The sequence below is a fragment of the Pseudopodoces humilis genome, chromosome 17, assembly GCF_049639895.1.
Source record: "Pseudopodoces humilis isolate 2021_Gansu_Grassland_sample_001 chromosome 17, ASM4963989v1, whole genome shotgun sequence".
In the NCBI taxonomy this organism is placed as follows: Eukaryota; Metazoa; Chordata; class Aves; order Passeriformes; family Paridae; genus Pseudopodoces; species Pseudopodoces humilis.
Window position 1 is genome coordinate 9,464,588 of NC_142216.1, and position 18,087 is coordinate 9,482,674.

The 18,087-nt window shown below is 48.5% G+C and overlaps 1 protein-coding gene across 3 annotated transcripts in view; it reads right to left on the minus strand.

Moving 5' to 3' along the window:
- The window catches only part of JADE2 (jade family PHD finger 2), a 72,530-nt gene that overhangs the window by 14,603 nt on the left and 39,840 nt on the right, over window positions 1-18,087 (minus strand). For all 3 annotated transcript variants that reach the window (XM_005523505.3, XM_088063491.1, XM_014253173.2), the window contains exons 6-9: window positions 11,205-11,416; window positions 7,337-7,504; window positions 6,721-6,837; window positions 772-1,233 (exon numbers count right to left, since the gene is read on the minus strand). In XM_005523505.3, the coding sequence (XP_005523562.2) occupies window positions 772-1,233; window positions 6,721-6,837; window positions 7,337-7,504; window positions 11,205-11,416 (959 nt within the window). The remainder of the gene's footprint in view (window positions 1-771; window positions 1,234-6,720; window positions 6,838-7,336; window positions 7,505-11,204; window positions 11,417-18,087) is intronic.

Sequence of the window (18,087 nt, forward strand, 5' to 3'; positions counted from 1 at the left end):
TGCTTCTCACCTTCACGGCTGCTCTTCCTCCTCAACCTCTGCCCTCCAAGCAGCCATACAGCCAAATCCACAGGCAGCTGCATGGTGTGGCAGCAAGCCCAGCCCAGGGAGCTCTGGCACCACGTGGGCCCATGCTCCCTCTCACCCAGAAAGCTGCTCTGGAGGCTGCTGCTTCCTCTGCTGTGCTTGGGGGGATTCAAGGATGTCCTGCACCACTGGGAGCTGCAGGTGCCTGCATCCTCCATCTGCATCCTCTGGCCCAGCTCTGCCTCCACCAGCAGCTCCCTGAGGAGCTGACCCACTTTTGGCTGCAGCAGGGCAGGGGATGCCTAGTCCCACCAGGCCTGCTCTCACTCTGCCTTTCACCCATCTTTGATGCTTAATAGAAGTAAATAACAGTGTGCTCCCAAGATTTGCTGCTGTAAAGCATCTGAGGGGCAGCACAGGATAATTTTGTGGTTTGAAACTACTTAGGAATAGTGGACATAAGCTGCAGCATCATCTGCCCCCCATCCACCCAGCCCTGCCAAGGCACCTCTCCCTGCAGACATTTTTTCTTTCTGAACCCCCAGCTGAGACCAATACTAACTTACTCCATCGGTGTCAGTGTTTTGGCAGGGATGATGCACACACACCGAGCACTGCTATGTTTCTGAATAAGGATCAAAGAACCAAACTGTCAGGGGAGTCAGACTGGGCTTTGCTGTCTGTGGGTGCCAGCAGCCCTGATGGAGCACACGGACACACAACTGAAGGAGAAGCTGTACTCACCCTCTCCAGGTCTTGCCTGAGGTGCATGAAGAGCTTTAAGCGTCGGTAGAGAACATCCTGCTCTTGCTGAGCCAAGTTGTCCACTTCATCCGTTTTTGGTGTCAGCAGCGGTTTGTTGGAGTTTGCTTTCCTCTTCAGTTTCCAGTACTGGTAGACAAAATCCACCAGAGATTCACTTAAGTCAAGGTTCTCTGCCACCTCTGAAGGTTTCACGAGCTCATAGAAGTCCTCCTCCAGCTGCTGGAGCTTCTGCTTCCGCAGCGTGACCTTCTCCAAGTCCAGCTGGGCTTGGTCGGGCTCTGTCCGTGTCTCCTCAGGCAACTTGGTGGCCCCAGTGCTGTGCTCAAGGCAGAAGGACTTGAACTTCACTTCATCATTGTCTGCAAGGATAGTCCGCATGTCGAGGTTGTGGTCGAAGGCGCAGGTGACGTGGAATGCGGTGACACAGGCTGGCATGGAGCACTGCAGGACAAGGACAGGGCTCAGGGCCAGGGCAAGGCACCATCGCTGAGGGGACACTCACCAACACAACAGACAACAAGGACATGCCACAAACCCAGGGAGACCATCAGGGTGACACCTGCCATGAAGTGATGGATGCTCCACAACAGGAGTTCCTGATGGAGGAACATCTACACTGCCCCAGTCGCAGAGACCCAGGGGCCCAACACCACAAACACAAGCAGAAGAGCCCCAGGGTTCAAGAGGTGGCATTTTGCCACCTGACCTTCTTTAATCCACCTCTGTCATGGGCCCTGCTCATCTCTCACCTACCATAACCAGAAGCTTCCAACAGTTCTTCCAACGAGACACGTCCAAAGCCAAAGAACAGCACAGGCCAATGGGATGATCAGGACTGTCAGTGGATTTCTCCTGATGGAGAAATGCTCACCTGTATTTCACCCTCAAGCTCTTCCCCCTCTGTTACCACATCTAAAGCCAATATGCCATTTTTGCTGGAAGCACACAGAACATGGCAAGGTTTAGGAGTGAACATGGGATCTAAGCAGCCAATGCTCCTAAATGCCTTCCTCCTCAGGAAAATACACAGCCTCCAACTTGCTCCATTTAAAAAAGAAAGAAAAATGCAACTGGAGCAAAACATCACAAAATGAATGCTTTAGAACTTGTACAGTGGCTACAATGTTGTCAAAGTTGCATCACATCAATTTTTTTAATGATTTCCCTAACTTACCTCAGGCTTAAATTACTTTGGATCCCACAGGCAAGAAATCTCAGCCTGGTGTCCCACAGAGGAACTCCCATCAGCCAGCACTGTGCCTGTGTCCATGTCAGCACCTTCTCCCCCTCTACTCATTAACTGTTTTTAATGGCTTAAAGTGTAAGGTAATTATTTCAACCATAACCCATAAGAAATCAGTCTATTCCAGCTGCTAATGACCAGTTAAACTGCAATAATGAGACATTTTAAGTGGGTTATTACTGTAGGCACTACTTTGGCATTAATGGAAGAATTGCTCTTGTGGGGGATGAAGATGCACTTGTGGCCTGAATGACCAGGTGGAGGCATGTGAAATTTCCTAAATGTTGATGACAAACCATTTAGTTCTACTGGAGCTTTGCTGCACCTTAATTCTCAAAAAGAAAAATATATTCTGGTAGGAGTTGAGGAACAGAAGTTTTACAGCTTTTTATCATCATCCCATCCATCAGCCCTGAATCCTGCCCAGGCACTCGGGGGTGAACTTTTGACATTGCTGCTTTTAGATATTTTCCTTTGACTTTTTTTATTAGTCTGCTGGTGCTCAAGAAGCTGCCAGGACCGAGAAAAGCATAGGCAAGCATTGTCCAAATCCTTCACTTCCAGAGCTCTCCAGGCCCTACTGCAAAGCCTCAGAGAGCAGTGGGAAGAGCTGGACGCAGCTCTGGCTGTATCAGCATGGCTCTGAGCAGCAATGCTGGGCACTAACTCCTGCAGGCACCACAAGCAAGTGGATTATGAACTCCAACACCGTGTTTATCCTGTTTAAAAATGGCCATTTGGTCCTAATTTCAGTCTGAAATTGTTCACCAAAATATCTGGTAACTTGCAAAACTCAACTCCTTATGCCGTGCTGCTGGCACTTGCATGGATGGAGCCTGGCACTGTGAGGCACCCACTGATGCTCCCTGTGCCAGCCCAGGGCACTCACCAGCACAGCGGGCACAGGGTGCCTGCCCTGCTACCCTGGCCATCCCCTGGGACAAGCCCTGTCACAGCCACACGTGTAGCTGAAGCACCAGCTCCGTTCTCAAGTATTTATTTTTGGCAACGTAGGAGGGACAGAGGGAGCCCAGCCTGAACTGCAGCTTCCAGATTTACTCAAGGCAGGCAGTATATCACACACTGGCTTTTAAAAGTGCACACAGTGCTGTCCCTTCCCTTCTGTTTCTGCCATCAGTGCTAAAAACAGCATTAACAACACGCCCATGTCTTCTGCCAGGACAGAGTCCTGTTAACAGGAATGACCATCACTCCACCTTAGGAATAAAGCAAATCCAGTGACACTCATCCTGGATCTCTCTACTCCAACAGATGGCAAGCAACACTTGTCAGAAACCGTGCCCAAAATGCAAACAGAAAATAATTAGGCAGCTCAGCTGACAGGGTGACAAAGATACCTGGTCAACCACAGCCACTGAGGGACCCTGGACAAGCTAACAATAAAAATATATTGATCCATCCCAGAATGGCACTGGAATGGAGCCACTTGTGGCGGGAGGGAGGGATCTGCCACACAGAATAAACCAGGCTCAAAAGATTGGAGCAGTACCCACTTTGTTATCGATTGTGCTTCATTATCTTACAGCACCTTTCATTCAAGGATTTCAGCACACTTTGCTTATCCAGGCAAATCCATTCCCAAACAAAATTCTGAGAGAAAACTGCTCCAGAGATTAAACATGGGCTCTTAATTAGTTCTAAAATCATTCTTAATGGGAAGAAACAGAGAGGTGATTTTAGCTGCCAAGGACATTCAAACAGAAGTTTAGCTGCTTGCAGTGGTGCTCCACTGCAGTTTGGGTCTGAGGGGAAGGAAGTGGCTCCTCCAACAGACCTGAGAGGGAGCTCAGGAAGGAAAAATTAATTACCGGTGCTGAACACTGGCCAAGCCATCAGACACAACACTTCTGCATCCTTAAAAAACTACCATGTGATTTTTCGTGACCACATATGGTCTGGAGCCTGGTAGAGCTTAACTGATTTCAATTTTTAGGCAATTTCAGCCTCACAGAGTATGCAGGGCAGAAGATGGATGGGACTGGGGCAGCATGGGCAACACACTCTGCTCTTACCCCTGATGCCACACGCTGCCTTTTCAGGACCACAGGCAGAAGACAGCTTGGGGAACCACCAGTTATCCCAGTGGATGAGGACGAGTGGCACTGCTTGCTTAATGGGAGTGGGTGGCAGTGAGCAGAGAAGTGATGATGAATGGGGCAGTGATGGAGGACATTCCAAAGGGCAAAATATGAGAACAAAAAGAAAGCTGGAAGACGAGGACAGCAGAAGATTGTGCCCTTTGGAGAAGCTTGCTAGCAACCAAGAGAGCCCTGGCATTCTGTGCTGCCTCGATGAGCTCTTCCAGTTGCTGTGACACATGAGGAGGAGGGAGTGGAGTCCCAAAAAAGCACGGTCAGGACTCAGGCTGCACCAGAGCCTGGCTCCTGGCACTCTCTTTTCCATTTCAGAAATGCAAACAAGAAAATTCCTCCTGCATTCTGAGCTGTCTGGCATCTCCTGATGTCTGACCACAAGAACCACCATGAAGTAATGACTTCCCCTTAACAGGAGTCAGGCAAAGGGTGTCTCCAGAGCTGCATCTCTGCACAGCATCAGGCAGTTTAGGCTTGGTTACGGTCACACCAAGTTACACCGGGCTCACAGCTCTGCACCAGAAAGCAGGGGTTAAGTTACATGCAGCAGCAAGGGCAAAGACAGGGACAGCAGTGGGGAGCCCTTCCTTAGGCTTTTCTTGAGTTTCTTTCCCTTTTGATGGTCAAATTTGGATGGGGAAAAACACCCCCACACACAGAGGTCCCTACAAAGACTTCTTGTGTGTGTCTCTGCAAATGTGGCTGAGGTGGGTGCTTTCTCAAGCTGCAGTGCTGCCTCCGAGATGCCCTGCTGGGATGACAGTCTTCTACTCCTCCAGCCTGCCTCCCAGATTTCTGCCTCATAAAACCCTCTTGGAAAACCCCCTCCTGGAAGCAACTTCCTTCCTTCTGCAGACCTGCCCACCTCCAGCACCTGATTGCTGCTGCCAGGAGCAAACATCCAGTGCTTTTGCAGAAAACAACATCCTCCTTTCAGAGCTGGGTCACAAACCCAAAATGCTGACAAGGGTAGATCCCACCTGTATAAACAGGTTCTAGCAAAAATATGCTCCATAAAACATGCTCCATAAACATAAGTTTTTGAAACAGAGCTCTGTACCATGGATGAGTACAGAGCGTATTTATTTACCTATGGGTGTTAATTTACCCCATAAATCCTTAAATAAAGGCACTGGCTGGTTTTTTTTTTCACTTCTCCCCCTTTTCCTTGAATCAAAACCATCCTGCACACAGCAGGGTGGCCTCGGTAAATGCTCCAGTGGCAATCTCATGAAGACTTATAAACCATAAGCTTCCAGGACAGCAAGGCTCCTGTTCCATCTCAGGTGACCTTTAATGCAAATCCATTCAGTCCCCGGGATCTCACAGCTCCCATGTCATGATGGCACTAAGAGGATGAAGCCTGAGAGACACTGAATTCTTTTTGATGCTGCCAAGCCTGTTTGCTTCCTTCCCTGCTGCTCTGTTCTTTGAAAGCAGTTGCCATTCTGACACAGTATCTCCATCTGGCAGGGTGAATAAGCACCCAGAGCCATCAAAAAAAAAAATGAGTCAATGTGACAGATTTAAAGAAGTATTGTGGGATTTCATTTCAAACTATGGGGATTACTTTTAAATAGCTGCCTTTAAAGTATTAAACCCAAGACAACAGCACAAATACAGCAGAGCCTGCAGAGCTCCTATCCCTGCTGTCCTTCTGCCACCAGCCAGCAGCTCCTGGTCCACGGTCACTGCTGCAAACACCGACCTCCACCGTGCAGCTCTTGCTGAGGTACTGAAGCTGATCACTTGGGATCAGGACACATCCCTAAATTTCTCTCAATTTTTCAAAGCTTAATGGCTTTGGGACCACCAGGACATCACACTGGCCAAGCAGGTGGAAGGAGGGGGAATCATGTGGTTCAGCAGGGCTCCCCAAATGCCCTCACACCAAGAGTGCTGTATTTTGTATGGGAGCTTCTGCTCTGCTCCCCAAGAACAGAGATCATGGTGTGGGAAGCTATGTCCCACTTTTGTCATAGAAAAACCTGGAGAATCCTGCTTTCTATCTGAAAAGAGAATGTCTGTCTCTCCTGTTGTGGGGAGGGCAGGCAATCAGGTATCTGCAGTGGTTTCCTTAGGTGTGGCAAAATAGAAAATGTGGAAATGTCATACATGGTAAATACTTTATTTTCTGAGGCAGCAAGTCAGTGAGGACTATCCAACCGTTGTGCACCCTGATTTCCCCAAAACTGAAAGGCTGACCCCCCTCAGTTCTGTGAAATACTTGTGCTATATATCCCATGAGCATCTCACTTTCCTGGCAGCCTCAAAAAGCCCTTCTCCTGGAGGCTTCTGATCTAAACCAAGGTCATTTGCAGTTCCAGTAATTAGTGTCACTACAGCAACACCACCGTGTTATGCAAAGAAAGTTAATCTAGAGTTCTAGCACTCAGTGCATTAAATGATTGCAAACAACATCTGATGATGCCTGACAGGCTCTTGTCATTAAGTTTACTCAGAACAGAAATAAGAGTCATTCAGACCATGTCCTTCAGCATCTCAAGACTCCAGTGGCTAATACAGGCACAATCCCCGAGGTCAGAGTTTCCTCAGTGCCAAGTTACATACCTGAATGCATGTCCCAGTGCATTCCTTGCAGAGGCTGCAGGACAAAGCCCATCTGCTTGCTGGGATATGTGAGATCTTCGTAATGGGTTCCATCTTTTCAGGACATCCAATGCTAACCTGGCCACAAGATAGAAGACAAGTTGTAAATATCAGCTACGGTCCCAAATCTCCTCCAAGGGGGTGTCTGTGGAAGTCTGAATGAAGGATGGATTACATTTCTTATTCTTCAGGGTCAGTTGTAATTTGGGAAAAAAACCAAAACCAGAAACAAATCTGGGTGACACAGAAGGAAAAATTTATGTTGGCTTTTCCCCTACATTAATTCCTCATCTGAGGGGTATCTCAGATGGGCATATGAAATTAGCTTTACTCTGCTCAAAGGTATGCTCCCCACCTCTGTGGCTCTGCACTCCAATTCTCTGCCCTCCCTTAACAGGGTGCCCCTTGGCTGCTAATTAAACACACGGCGTGAAAACTGCCTGGCATTGCGGCTCTGGCATAGCTTGATAAGCCAAACTATTTGTTATTTACACTGTTAATGAACACCCTTGGGCCAAGACCTGAAACCAGGACTGTGCCCACCCATGTGTCAGGAGGAGGATGGAAAATGTCTTACTTCAGGTATCCATAAGGCACAGCTAACGTGGACCCATTTCGTCCCGCTCCGGGTGGGTTTGAGCGCTCCCCCCCTCTTGGGGCACAGCAGACACTTGGGCTGAACACCGAGGGCGCAGGTCCGGCACAGCCAGCTCCCAATGGGGACCTTCAGGATGCCATAGCACGCCTGTGGAGACATGAGGGACGAGGTTTAACCCAGCAGCCCAGGATGGACATCCTCCCAGACTTCCTCCATCACTCCCACCTTTCTCACTGCCGCTGCATCCCAACAAACAGCAGACAACGCAGCACGGACAGGGAGCTGAAGTCCTTCCTTACTGCCTTCCTTGTTTTCACATGCATGCTCATGGTGGATCAGTGTGTCCTGGGTTTTAATTAAAAGCTAAGTATAAAAAGGTGCTGTGCCTCTTGCCAAGCACCTGCCTGGCTCCAGGCTTGGTGGGGCAGAGCCTCCACCAGCAGCAGCTCTGTGGTGCAGACATCTGCCCGCTCATATACTGCCCGTTCCTGACCCACAATGACTTGGAAAAGTAAGAAATGCTATGCAGAGAAATCTTCTGAGGTCACTGAGGGCTGAAAAGCCACAAGCCCATGATTGAGAAAGTCGACCGCACTGGTTACAGGCCCAGCACGGCCCAAAGGGGAAGCAAAAATAACTACAGAAAGGTAAAAAAGGGAAGACAAGAGTCATGAATGTAAATGAGATGGGAGGAACCAAAAAGGATAGTAAGTCTTAAGGATGACACATATAAAGGGGGCACAGACAAGTCTCCAGCCAAGAGAGTGAGAACTGAAGGACCTGGGCTGCCCATGGAGCTCCCTGACCTGCTGTGGTAACACAGGACACCGAGAAGCCAAAGTGTTTCATAAATATTTCTCTTCTGTACTTGGGGAAGAGCCAAATGATAAGCCGTATCACATAATGATAAATACTTTCCACTTCAACCATAATTTATGACTGTATTAAACAGCTACTACTAAAACTAGACAGTTTTTAACTGTCAGGTCCTGATAACTCCCACTTAAAGGGTTTTCAGAGGGCGACACACTGCCTTGGGCACTAACACAGGGCTGTGTCCCTATTTAAAGTGAGGAGATGTAATTAATTCTACATCTGGCTGCTCTGACATCCCTACAGAAGGTAAGCAGCCAGTGCTGACACGGACTCCCAGCACTGGTGGCTGCAAATTGAGCCTGGGCATTCATCAGCTCCACTTCTTGAAGTTTACCCCCCAAAAAGAATAGTTTTATCTCCTGCTGATGCAGGTCAGTGCTGATGCAAGTGACAGTGCTGTGGATGGGAAACTGGAACAGAGGGGGCACATGGAGATGTGTGAGCATGGCAAAAGTCAGCCATCAGTCTTTACCGGCCCAGAACAGACTACAACATGATTTTAGGTTGCCCCAAATCACAAATTGACTGATAGTGGTTTCCAAGTGGAAAAAGCCACTTTGTGAACAGATTATTGGGATAACAAAGAATTAAGAGAGGAAATATTATTGCTTCAAGTCTACACAGTTCAAAGGAGACTTACTGTGTTTCATAGTGCCTCCAAATCTGACAGATAAATCATTTCTGGAACATGTTTTATAAAACATGTGATTTAGTACCAGTCAAGAATCAGCCTGGTATGTACTAGCAGCAGAATGAACTGGCAGACTCATCTCGAAATCCAGGGGAAAGCAGGAATTATGACCAGGTGCCCATCTCTAGCAGACTCTTAGATCTTGGTTATTTATTTCTAGTGATTTTAGAGCAGCTGAAGGTGCAATTCTGCTCCTGAGAAGAAAATACAGGGCTTCTGTCCCAGACAAGGTACAGCTCTAGAAACAAGGTGCATTATCAGCTAAACACACTCTTCCAAGTGCAGCACCAGAGGCAGAAGGTGCTCCAGAAACATGAAGCCAGAGGAATGCTGAGTAGGAGCAGCACAGCTATTTTTATTGCTGCATCTATCTGGGGTGCAACATCACTGAGAACAAGATGCCAAAAATCCAGGGAGGATGCCAAGCCATAGACAAGCTTGGTGTGGTCCACGGAAAAGAGGGCAGGTTCAGCCATGTGCCCACACCAGGGAAAGGGAATTCAGTGATGACAGGCCCATGGCATGGTGGCTGGAAACTGAAGGTGGATCATTCCCATGCTAAACAGAAATGTGATGTTGTCACTGTGAGAGCAATGAACTGTGATTTAACAGCGGGTAACACGGTTCCACCTCGCTGACAATTTTAAAAGGACAACTGCATGTGCTTTCTAAAAGCTTGACTTTAGGAATTAATAGCAAGCCTCATGGCCTGTGTTATGCATATGGAGTGAGCACAAAGATATCACCTGGCACCATGACCCACCACCGAGTGTCTTGAGCCCCTTCCTGATGGCATGCAGGAGGACAAGGCATGGCTCTGGTGAAGCCCATGGCACCAGCACCCATATGCTCTCAGGAAAGCATCATTCCCAGAAGGTTTTGGACGTGGCGCTGGCAAAGGCACAGTGCAGGTTAGATAACCACGATGCCACGTAACACCCTGCACTGTGCCTCTGGACTTAGAGGCTTAGGGTGTAAATCGGGGCAGAGATTAAATCATGGGCATCTTATGGGCTGGTATAGGGCTTAGGGCTGGACTTTACTCCCTGCAAACAACTGAAAATCCCTCTTTTCTTTCAACAGCCTTGAAATCCAGACTGCTGTGTCCCCTTCTGCAGCAGTGGGGCTGCTGCTTAAAATGGAGAACACACAGTGCCACAGCTCCCCCTGAGTCCCTGCTGTGGCTCACGCCAGCTCACAGCCTGACATTGCCACTTGGGCTTGTTAAAAAAGAACCCAAGACATAAAAAATACCCTGAACACAACCCTGAATCATTCTGGTATTTTGTGGAATCTGATTCACTGATGGAAACCATTCAAAACACCCACCTCCTACAGATATTTCCAGTGCTCTCCCACCTCCAGGAAGCACTGATGGAAAAGCTGCCCAAAAGATGAGCAAACGGCTCTTGTTAGAACTAAAAAAACCCAAAACCGTTCACACAGAGGCTGAAGCCCAGGTGCTGCTACTGCCATCCCATCACCACACAGCGCTTCCCCTTGAAGCACGGCCAGTAAAACCTCCCTGGGTCCACAAGGGACCCAGGACACTCTCATGTGGCTGCCTTCCCCTTGTCAAGGTTTCCCCAAAAGCAGGAGGCCCATAGACTCCCCCCAGCAAGAGCCTGAAGCATTTGCATTCAATTCTAAAAATAAAATTTATTTTCCTCCAGGCAGCAAAATAAAATGAAATCCCACGCTCACCCAGTGGGGAAGCTAGGACAGAAACCTCGCCATGTGAGACTGCAGTGCTGGAGCTGGAAGGTCCAACCACTCCCCAGATAAAGCAGAGGATGAGGAGGAAGCTGGGGGGGTCTGTGCAAGCACAGGACTGCAGACCCACATCCCACCCAGCCACCAGCTAAGTCTTGCACACACTGCTGGTCACCTGAGGGTGCTGAAGATCCCACTGGATAATAAATGCAGTAAAGAGAAGTAAGCATATTAAAGGATGAGGGAGACATAAAATAAAATATCACAGAGACCAGAGAATAAGGAGGAAGGGGCACTTCAACCTCTGGTTGTGTGTTTCTGTGGGCACTTATAGATGGTTGGGGCTAAAAAAAGTAAGAAAAGCAAAAAAGGTTTGCTGTCTGCCAGCTATCCAAGACCCCACTGCTATCCCCACACCTCTGGAGCTGCACTTGGGATCCACGAGGAAAGCTCAGAGGATCCAGCAGCCCAGAGGAAGGGATGGGTGGGGATGGGAGGAAGCCAGAGGAGGGTACGCGAGGGTGATGAGCACAGCCAAGCGCTGCCACCCCGCCCTCAGGGGCTCACCTGGTGCACGCAGACGTTGCACTTGTCACAAAACACCATCTCATTGCCATCCTCCCCCTCTGGCGAGCGGCACACGTCACACACCACATCCTCGTCGTACTCGATGCCCAAGCCCTCCTCGGTCTCGATGGCGATATTCATGTTCTCGTAGCACATGGTCTCCAGCTCCTCCAGCACTCGCTCCAGGGTGATCTCATCCAGCTCAGGCTTTTCTGCAAGGCAGAAGGCAGAGCATGAAGGCAAAGCCACTGATGCAGCTCCGGCACAGGCGCCCACCCACCTTCAGGGAGCGTTTTGCCAGGGGCTGAGCATTTCAGATGGCAACTCAAGAGGCAAATACACAGCAACGGTAAAAGCGGCGATTCGGAAAACGGCTGCTCCTAACTTGGGATGCAGTCTATGTTTCATAGACAGTAACAAAATATTGCTGCTGGCTGAGAGGAAGGAAACCCATTCAGCTGAAGCAATGCGGATAATTGGGGCTGACAGTTTAAATGTTCAAGGAAACAAGTTTTGCAAAGATGCTTTCCACAGTGAGGGCTCAGACAAGCTTTGGCAACACAAAAACGGTGCTTTAATTGTTAAGACTGAAAATTGACCATTTTATGGCCAATTAAACGGAAATGTAAAACTGAAGCCAAAGGCAGAAACTGAGGATATATGAGGGGTTTTTTGTGTTTGGGTTTAGTGAAATCAGGAGGTCAGACCCAGGTGGGTCTTTTATTCCCCCCATACCAGGATCTTTAATGGAGAGAGGTGGCAGAGATGCTTTACCAGAGCTTTCTCCACAGAGACAACCAGGAATACAAGGTTAATAACCGGGAGGGGTTTCTTAGTGCAGCAGCCTCTAGGAGTGGGATACCCAGCTGCCTTTAGGTGGGGCATGCTGCTGCCAGGAGCTCAGCAGCCCCAAAATGGTGCCACACTGAAGGCTGGTCCCAGAAGTGCTGCCTCCCACCTGTGCACAGAGATCCTGGTGCCACAAATGAAATGTGAGGTCACTCCAGGCAAGGAATAAAATCTGTCAGGAGCAGGAGTGAGGTTCTCCATGAAGGGTTAGAGGCAGAGTTAAGCTCCCATCACACCCTGCCTCCCAACGAGCACTATGTCATCAGAGGAGAAGGCACAGAGACAACAGAAGTACCAGCAGGATGCAATACAAAACAATCAGACTTTGTAGTTCATTAGTGTGAATATCCACAATTGGCCAGACAGTGGGGGAACCTGACCCAAACTGCTGTCCCCCTCCTTGATGCAAAGCAATGGAAGAAAATACCTCATTTATGAGCAGAGACAGAGAAAAAAGGCTTGAAGAACCCATAAGGAACTGTTCAGTGAAAAATTTGGTATCCTGGTCATGTCTCAAGCCACAGTGTGATGTCCCTGCTCTGGGCTGAACACTGGGCTGCTCTAAAGCCCCCAGGGATGGGGTTGCAGGGGTCCCAGCACCTCTGGCTGGATGGGGCTGGTAAAGGCTGCATCTTTCCCCCCATAGCCACTGATCAACTGAAAAAACTCTGTCAAGGGGGAAAGCATCACGTAGGCGAGCTCGGCAAGCAAACACACCATTGTCTGTCTTTTTAAGCTCTTCAATGTTTCACTGGCACAATTTCCCTTGGCTTGACAAGTCTCTGCAAACATCCAGCCTGGCATTTTACACGTCTATGTCGAGTCTGAGATACCATCTAAGACAGACAACACTGTTCCCTATCACAGCCCTTTCAAGAGCTCGGGCTGCTGTGCTGCAACATGCCAAGGAACCTGCTGATACCTGTTTGATTCCATTGCCCCGGCAATGGGCGCGGGATCTCAGCCCCGGGCTGGCACAGGCTGCCTGCGCCTCTGGAGCTCTGCAATGTGAAGCATCCTGCACTAGCACAGTGAGTTCTGAGCACCAGGGCTGGGGTAGAGCCATCATCTTGCTCTTGGCACAGTTCTGGTTGGATGTCATGGAAACATGGAATGGGCTGGGTTGGAAGGGACCTTAAAGATCTTCCCATTCCAAGCCCTCTGCCTTGGGCAGGGGCAGCTTCCACTATCCCAGGCTGCTCCAAGCCCCATCCAAGTGTTCCCTTGAACGCTTCCAGGGACAGTGCAGCCACAGCTTCTCTGGGTAACCTGTGCCAGGGCCTCCCCATCCTCACAGGGAAAAATTTCTTCCCAATATGTAATCTAAATCGATCCTCTTTCAACTCAAAGCCACCCCTCCTTGATCTTTAATTGCATGCATGTCACAGAGAAAGCCAGAGCATTATTTTTGCCTTAATTGAGACCCTTTACAAACACACCACCTGAGGTGCACTTGCTCAACATGACTTTATGTGAGTATTAAACCAGTCCAGCAAGAATATCCTCCTCTTGATCAGGGTTTCAACTCCCCATCTGTGACTATGAGCCTAGGCACTGGAGTGCCAGACTGGAGCTACTCCATTCCTCCCAACATTTCAGGCTCTGATCCTCTAGAAAGCAAAACAGTGATCAAGGTGCTCCCAGTGCTTTTCCCCACACACTTTCCAGAGCTGCCCTGTGCTCATGGGAGAGGGCAGGCAGAGAGCAGGCAGCTGCAGGCAGCATGAGGAAGGAAAGGGAGGGGGTTTTCCACAGGAATCATGAACCTGACCTTGCCCAGGGTCAGAACTGCCACCGTTCCACTTCACCTCGAGTGGAAAGAACAAGCACCCATCCCACCTCCTGAATTTTCCATCACCTGTTTGACCCTGGGAAGAAAGTTCATGCTGACCCCAAAACTCCTGTGCCAGAGGAAAGGCAGAGCCAGAGGGAGAGCAGCAGCTCGGCGGGGTTCCCTTATCAGCCTGTGTGCCATGCAGCTGCTCCAGCATTACATGGGAATATAGATCCATCCCTCCCGCACACACACACGCGCTCTCACACTCCATTTAGGTGTAATTACATTAGGAATGCATTTGCCAAGCGTCATCCCAAATACCTTGGAGCTTATTGAATTGACAATTGCACTTGATGGGGATGAAGTGATTAATCGTTTATGAAACTCTAAACAATGGGGCCTGGGGGTGAAGTGCTTTTTCCATTTGTGTTCCATTTATCTCCTTCTGTATCATATGAAGTTTGTGCTACTAAACTCCATTCATAAAATTGTCATCTTTTTGGCTGCAAAAACTCTCTATTTATTGATCGTGGCCAGCTGAACAGCAAACAAAAATTTCTCCACCAAAAGACTTCCTGAGTACATGCACAAGTGACACTATTATTGTCCCCAGAGAAGGAAAGTAAAGATGCAGACAACTGATCTTGGCTACAATGAACAAATCCAGTGATGTCCACATCTGGGACCATGATCAGGTCAGCAGACTCTACCTGCTGACCAAGAGAACAGTATTTTCACCTGGTTAAGGTGTGCCAAGGTCTTAGGCAAGAAAACAAAGCTTTCCTGAGCCTCCACGGAGAACAGCAGTGATAACCATAAACTTCTTGAGAATTTCTGTGTGGAGGGACACAGGGAGAGGTGAGGCTTCAATCCTGTGCCAGTATAATCCCCAGCTATTCGGAGCCACATTCAAAACACCAACACAGGAGGAGTATGTCCCATCACCCTTCCAGGAGGCCACCCACACCCCTTCCCCATTAACACTGAGTGCATTAATGATGATGGGTTTTGATGTGGCCACCCAGCCTCCCTGGAACACCCCGGTATCCCCCCACAGTGGGAAGGGCTGTAATCCAGGGAATGCTGCCTCCCGCAGCATCTCAGATGTGTGCCCTGTTCCCTCTTTGCACAGGGCAGGATGCTGTGGGGTAGCACATTCCCAGCTAAAGGAAGCACCAGAAAATGGGACTTGCTTCAGATATAGAGGGGAAGAGGTGACAGATGATGATGCACTACAGGAGTCTCCAGATCTGATTCATGAAAAGAAAACCAGAAGGAACTTTGCTCCAAGCAAGAAAGTCTTCCCTGTGTGGCTGCATCAGGGTCTGCCACGACCCCTGCAGCTCCACAGCCACCCCCATCATCCCAGGGGGCTCCCAAGGGTCTCAGCCCAACTCCACACAGCTCAGCCCTTACAGCTGCCCATTCAGCACCTCAAACACAGAATTTTAACACTCCACCCCAAAGGAACTGGGATTACTGGGCTGGCACTGCAGCCACAGCGCCGCGCCTGGGAGAAGTACCAGGCACATTCCTTTATACAACATCGCCCTCCGTTATAATTATTCCTGTAATATCGTAATTTATGTGGCATGAAGGAGCAATATTCTTCTGCTAAATGAATTCTCAGCTACTCCTTGTCGTGCCAACTCATTGCAAGGGGAGGAAAAAAATAGCTGGAGAGCCACCTTTCACAAAATAGAAACCTATTTCTAACTGAACTGTGCTCCACTAATATCAATTTACTGAAACAATCAATCCTTTCGCCCTGTAGAGAATACCTGGAGATAGAAACAGCTCATGAACAAACAGCTATCAGGACTGCAGGCTGTGCCATCCACTCATTCACAGACTATAAACCTGGGAGTCTACTTTTCAGGAAATATTTATATATATATATAAAAACAAGCAAAACTACTGCTTTTTAAAATTATGATTAAAAAAGGGAAAGCAATTGTGAAATGATGTAGGCTTGTCTCTGACTATCTTTGAAAACCTGAGGTGAAAGAATGACAGGTCCCTGATGGGATGGGCTGTTCACACACGGTACAGGACCACACACTCCAGAGATCTCCTTCCAGCTCAGTGGCCCTCCAGCTCGCCCCAGGCAAGCCACTTCAAACTTGCCTGCTTTGGCACTCATGGGGACACCAGCCAGCCTGCCCTGGGCTGAGTGCCCCCCTGGGCATCCTGCAGGGACAGCCAACCACCTGAACACCACAGCAGACCACCTGGGAGCCCCACAGCCACCTCCAGCCCACCACCTACAGACACAGCCCTTGGAAGATGCAGCAATTGTACATTAATCTTTTATCAATGTTATTTATAAACAGACCCTGCATGTAAAGTGTGACCAGTACACAAACAGTGAACTGAGCATCCACAGTGAAACCTCCAGACATTTTGTTACAAACAAAGCCTGTTAATGCACTTAAAAGATTTACAGGAACCAATTATCACCCTTTCTGCCACCCACCGATATCAATTATTGCTCGAATTTAAGATGATGACAAAATGTTTCAGAAGCCACTTTAGAAGCTGCTGCCTCTCTGAAGTGATGCTTGGCTCTGACAGGGCTGTCCTAGAGCACTCCTGATGAAAGCCTCCTCACCCCATCAGCAGCAAATCTGGAGTAGTGCTGGAAACTACTGCAATTACTGCCAGGAATTTATGGAAACAGCAAAACAGCTGCTTGATGTAAAAACAGATTGTGCTGAAAATGTGAAGGCAAAATGTCTGAAGAGCCTACCACTGATCTCCAGCCCTGACAATTTATACATTAATACATCACATACAAACAATTAATACATTCATTTACACATGGTATTGATTATCTGTATCTCTAAGGAGCTAAATACGCTCTGTTCCAGAGGCTTGTGGTGTTTTACAGAGGGGAATAGCTTCAAACTGACAGAGGGCAGAGTGAGATTGGATATTAGGAAGAAAATCCTCCCTGCAAGGGTGGGCAGGCCCTGGCACAGGTTGCCCAGAGAAGCTGTGGTTGTCCCTTTCCTGGAAGTGTCCAAGGCCAGGTTGGATGGGCTTGGAGAAACCTGGGATAGTGGAAGGTGTCCCTGCCCATGGCAGGGGGTTTGGAATGTGATGAGCTTTAAGGTCCCTCCCAAACCAAACCATTCTACAATTCTATCCTGGGGTGGCCCTGCACAGCAGGACATAGACACACGGTGGGTGGCAGCTGCTTGGAAATGGGCTCTGCTGGGGAGTGTCAACTTGCTGCCTCAGGGTGGAAAAGGGGCTCCTAGAATCCCAAAAGGATGCAGTGGAATGGGAGCAGCCTCAGAATGTGACACCCAGGAGTGTCAAGGAGGGAAGCAGCCACTCTATGAGGAGCAGGACTGACAGCAGCCTCTGCTCCACTGAGCACATTTGCCTGGGGTACTCCACTGACTCCAGCGTATTTCACATCTACTTGACCAATCTCACCTCTGCTGAGGGAGGTATCATCTCATTAGTACACAGACATATCTCAAGTATGCAGTGATGAATTCCCCCCGGAGCTTCAAAAGCAATCCATGTGACCTTTGCATGTTCCTGCCATAAAATACCAGGAACACCTCCAGCTCCCAAGATAGAAGCTGTGGTGGGCATATGTGAGCAGAATACACCATATGGATTAAGTCAAGGGAATACTTAGAAACTTCGACTCTGCCTTCAGCAAAATTGATTCCAACAACAATTTTAGCAATTTCTTGAGGATTTTCCATATGTTTATTAAGCGCCGATCACTGCAAAAGGATCTTTCAGCCTTGGTCTTTGAAGTCTCTCTAGCTCCACTCTTACAATAGCTTCGGATTTAGTGGAGATCATAAAATACAGCATAAAATGTTAATATAAAAATGAAGACTTATGGCATGGCTCCTGTCTAAAAGGACAGCCCTGTGCTGCCTGGAGTGGCATGGACATTAATCTGGCTCCAGGCTTCATTCAGTCTTCTTCAGATCCACTTCTTTTATAATCTCATATTGCAGCAGTAACAAATAAAACACTTAGGCATGCCTAAATACTGACTTCATCTCTAGCACACAAAAGGTTCTTTAAACAGCACATTTCCATCGAGTACAACAACAGCTACTGAGGCATCTTACTGGGGGGTTTAAAACTATTTAAAGCTGCTTTATGTTTAAAACTTTTGGTTTTCATGTAAAACCTTTGCTTTCTGGAGCAATTCCACTTAATTGGGAGAGGAGTCAGCAGCAGAATGCAGAGAGCTGGAGCTATCTGGAGGTTTATCTGATC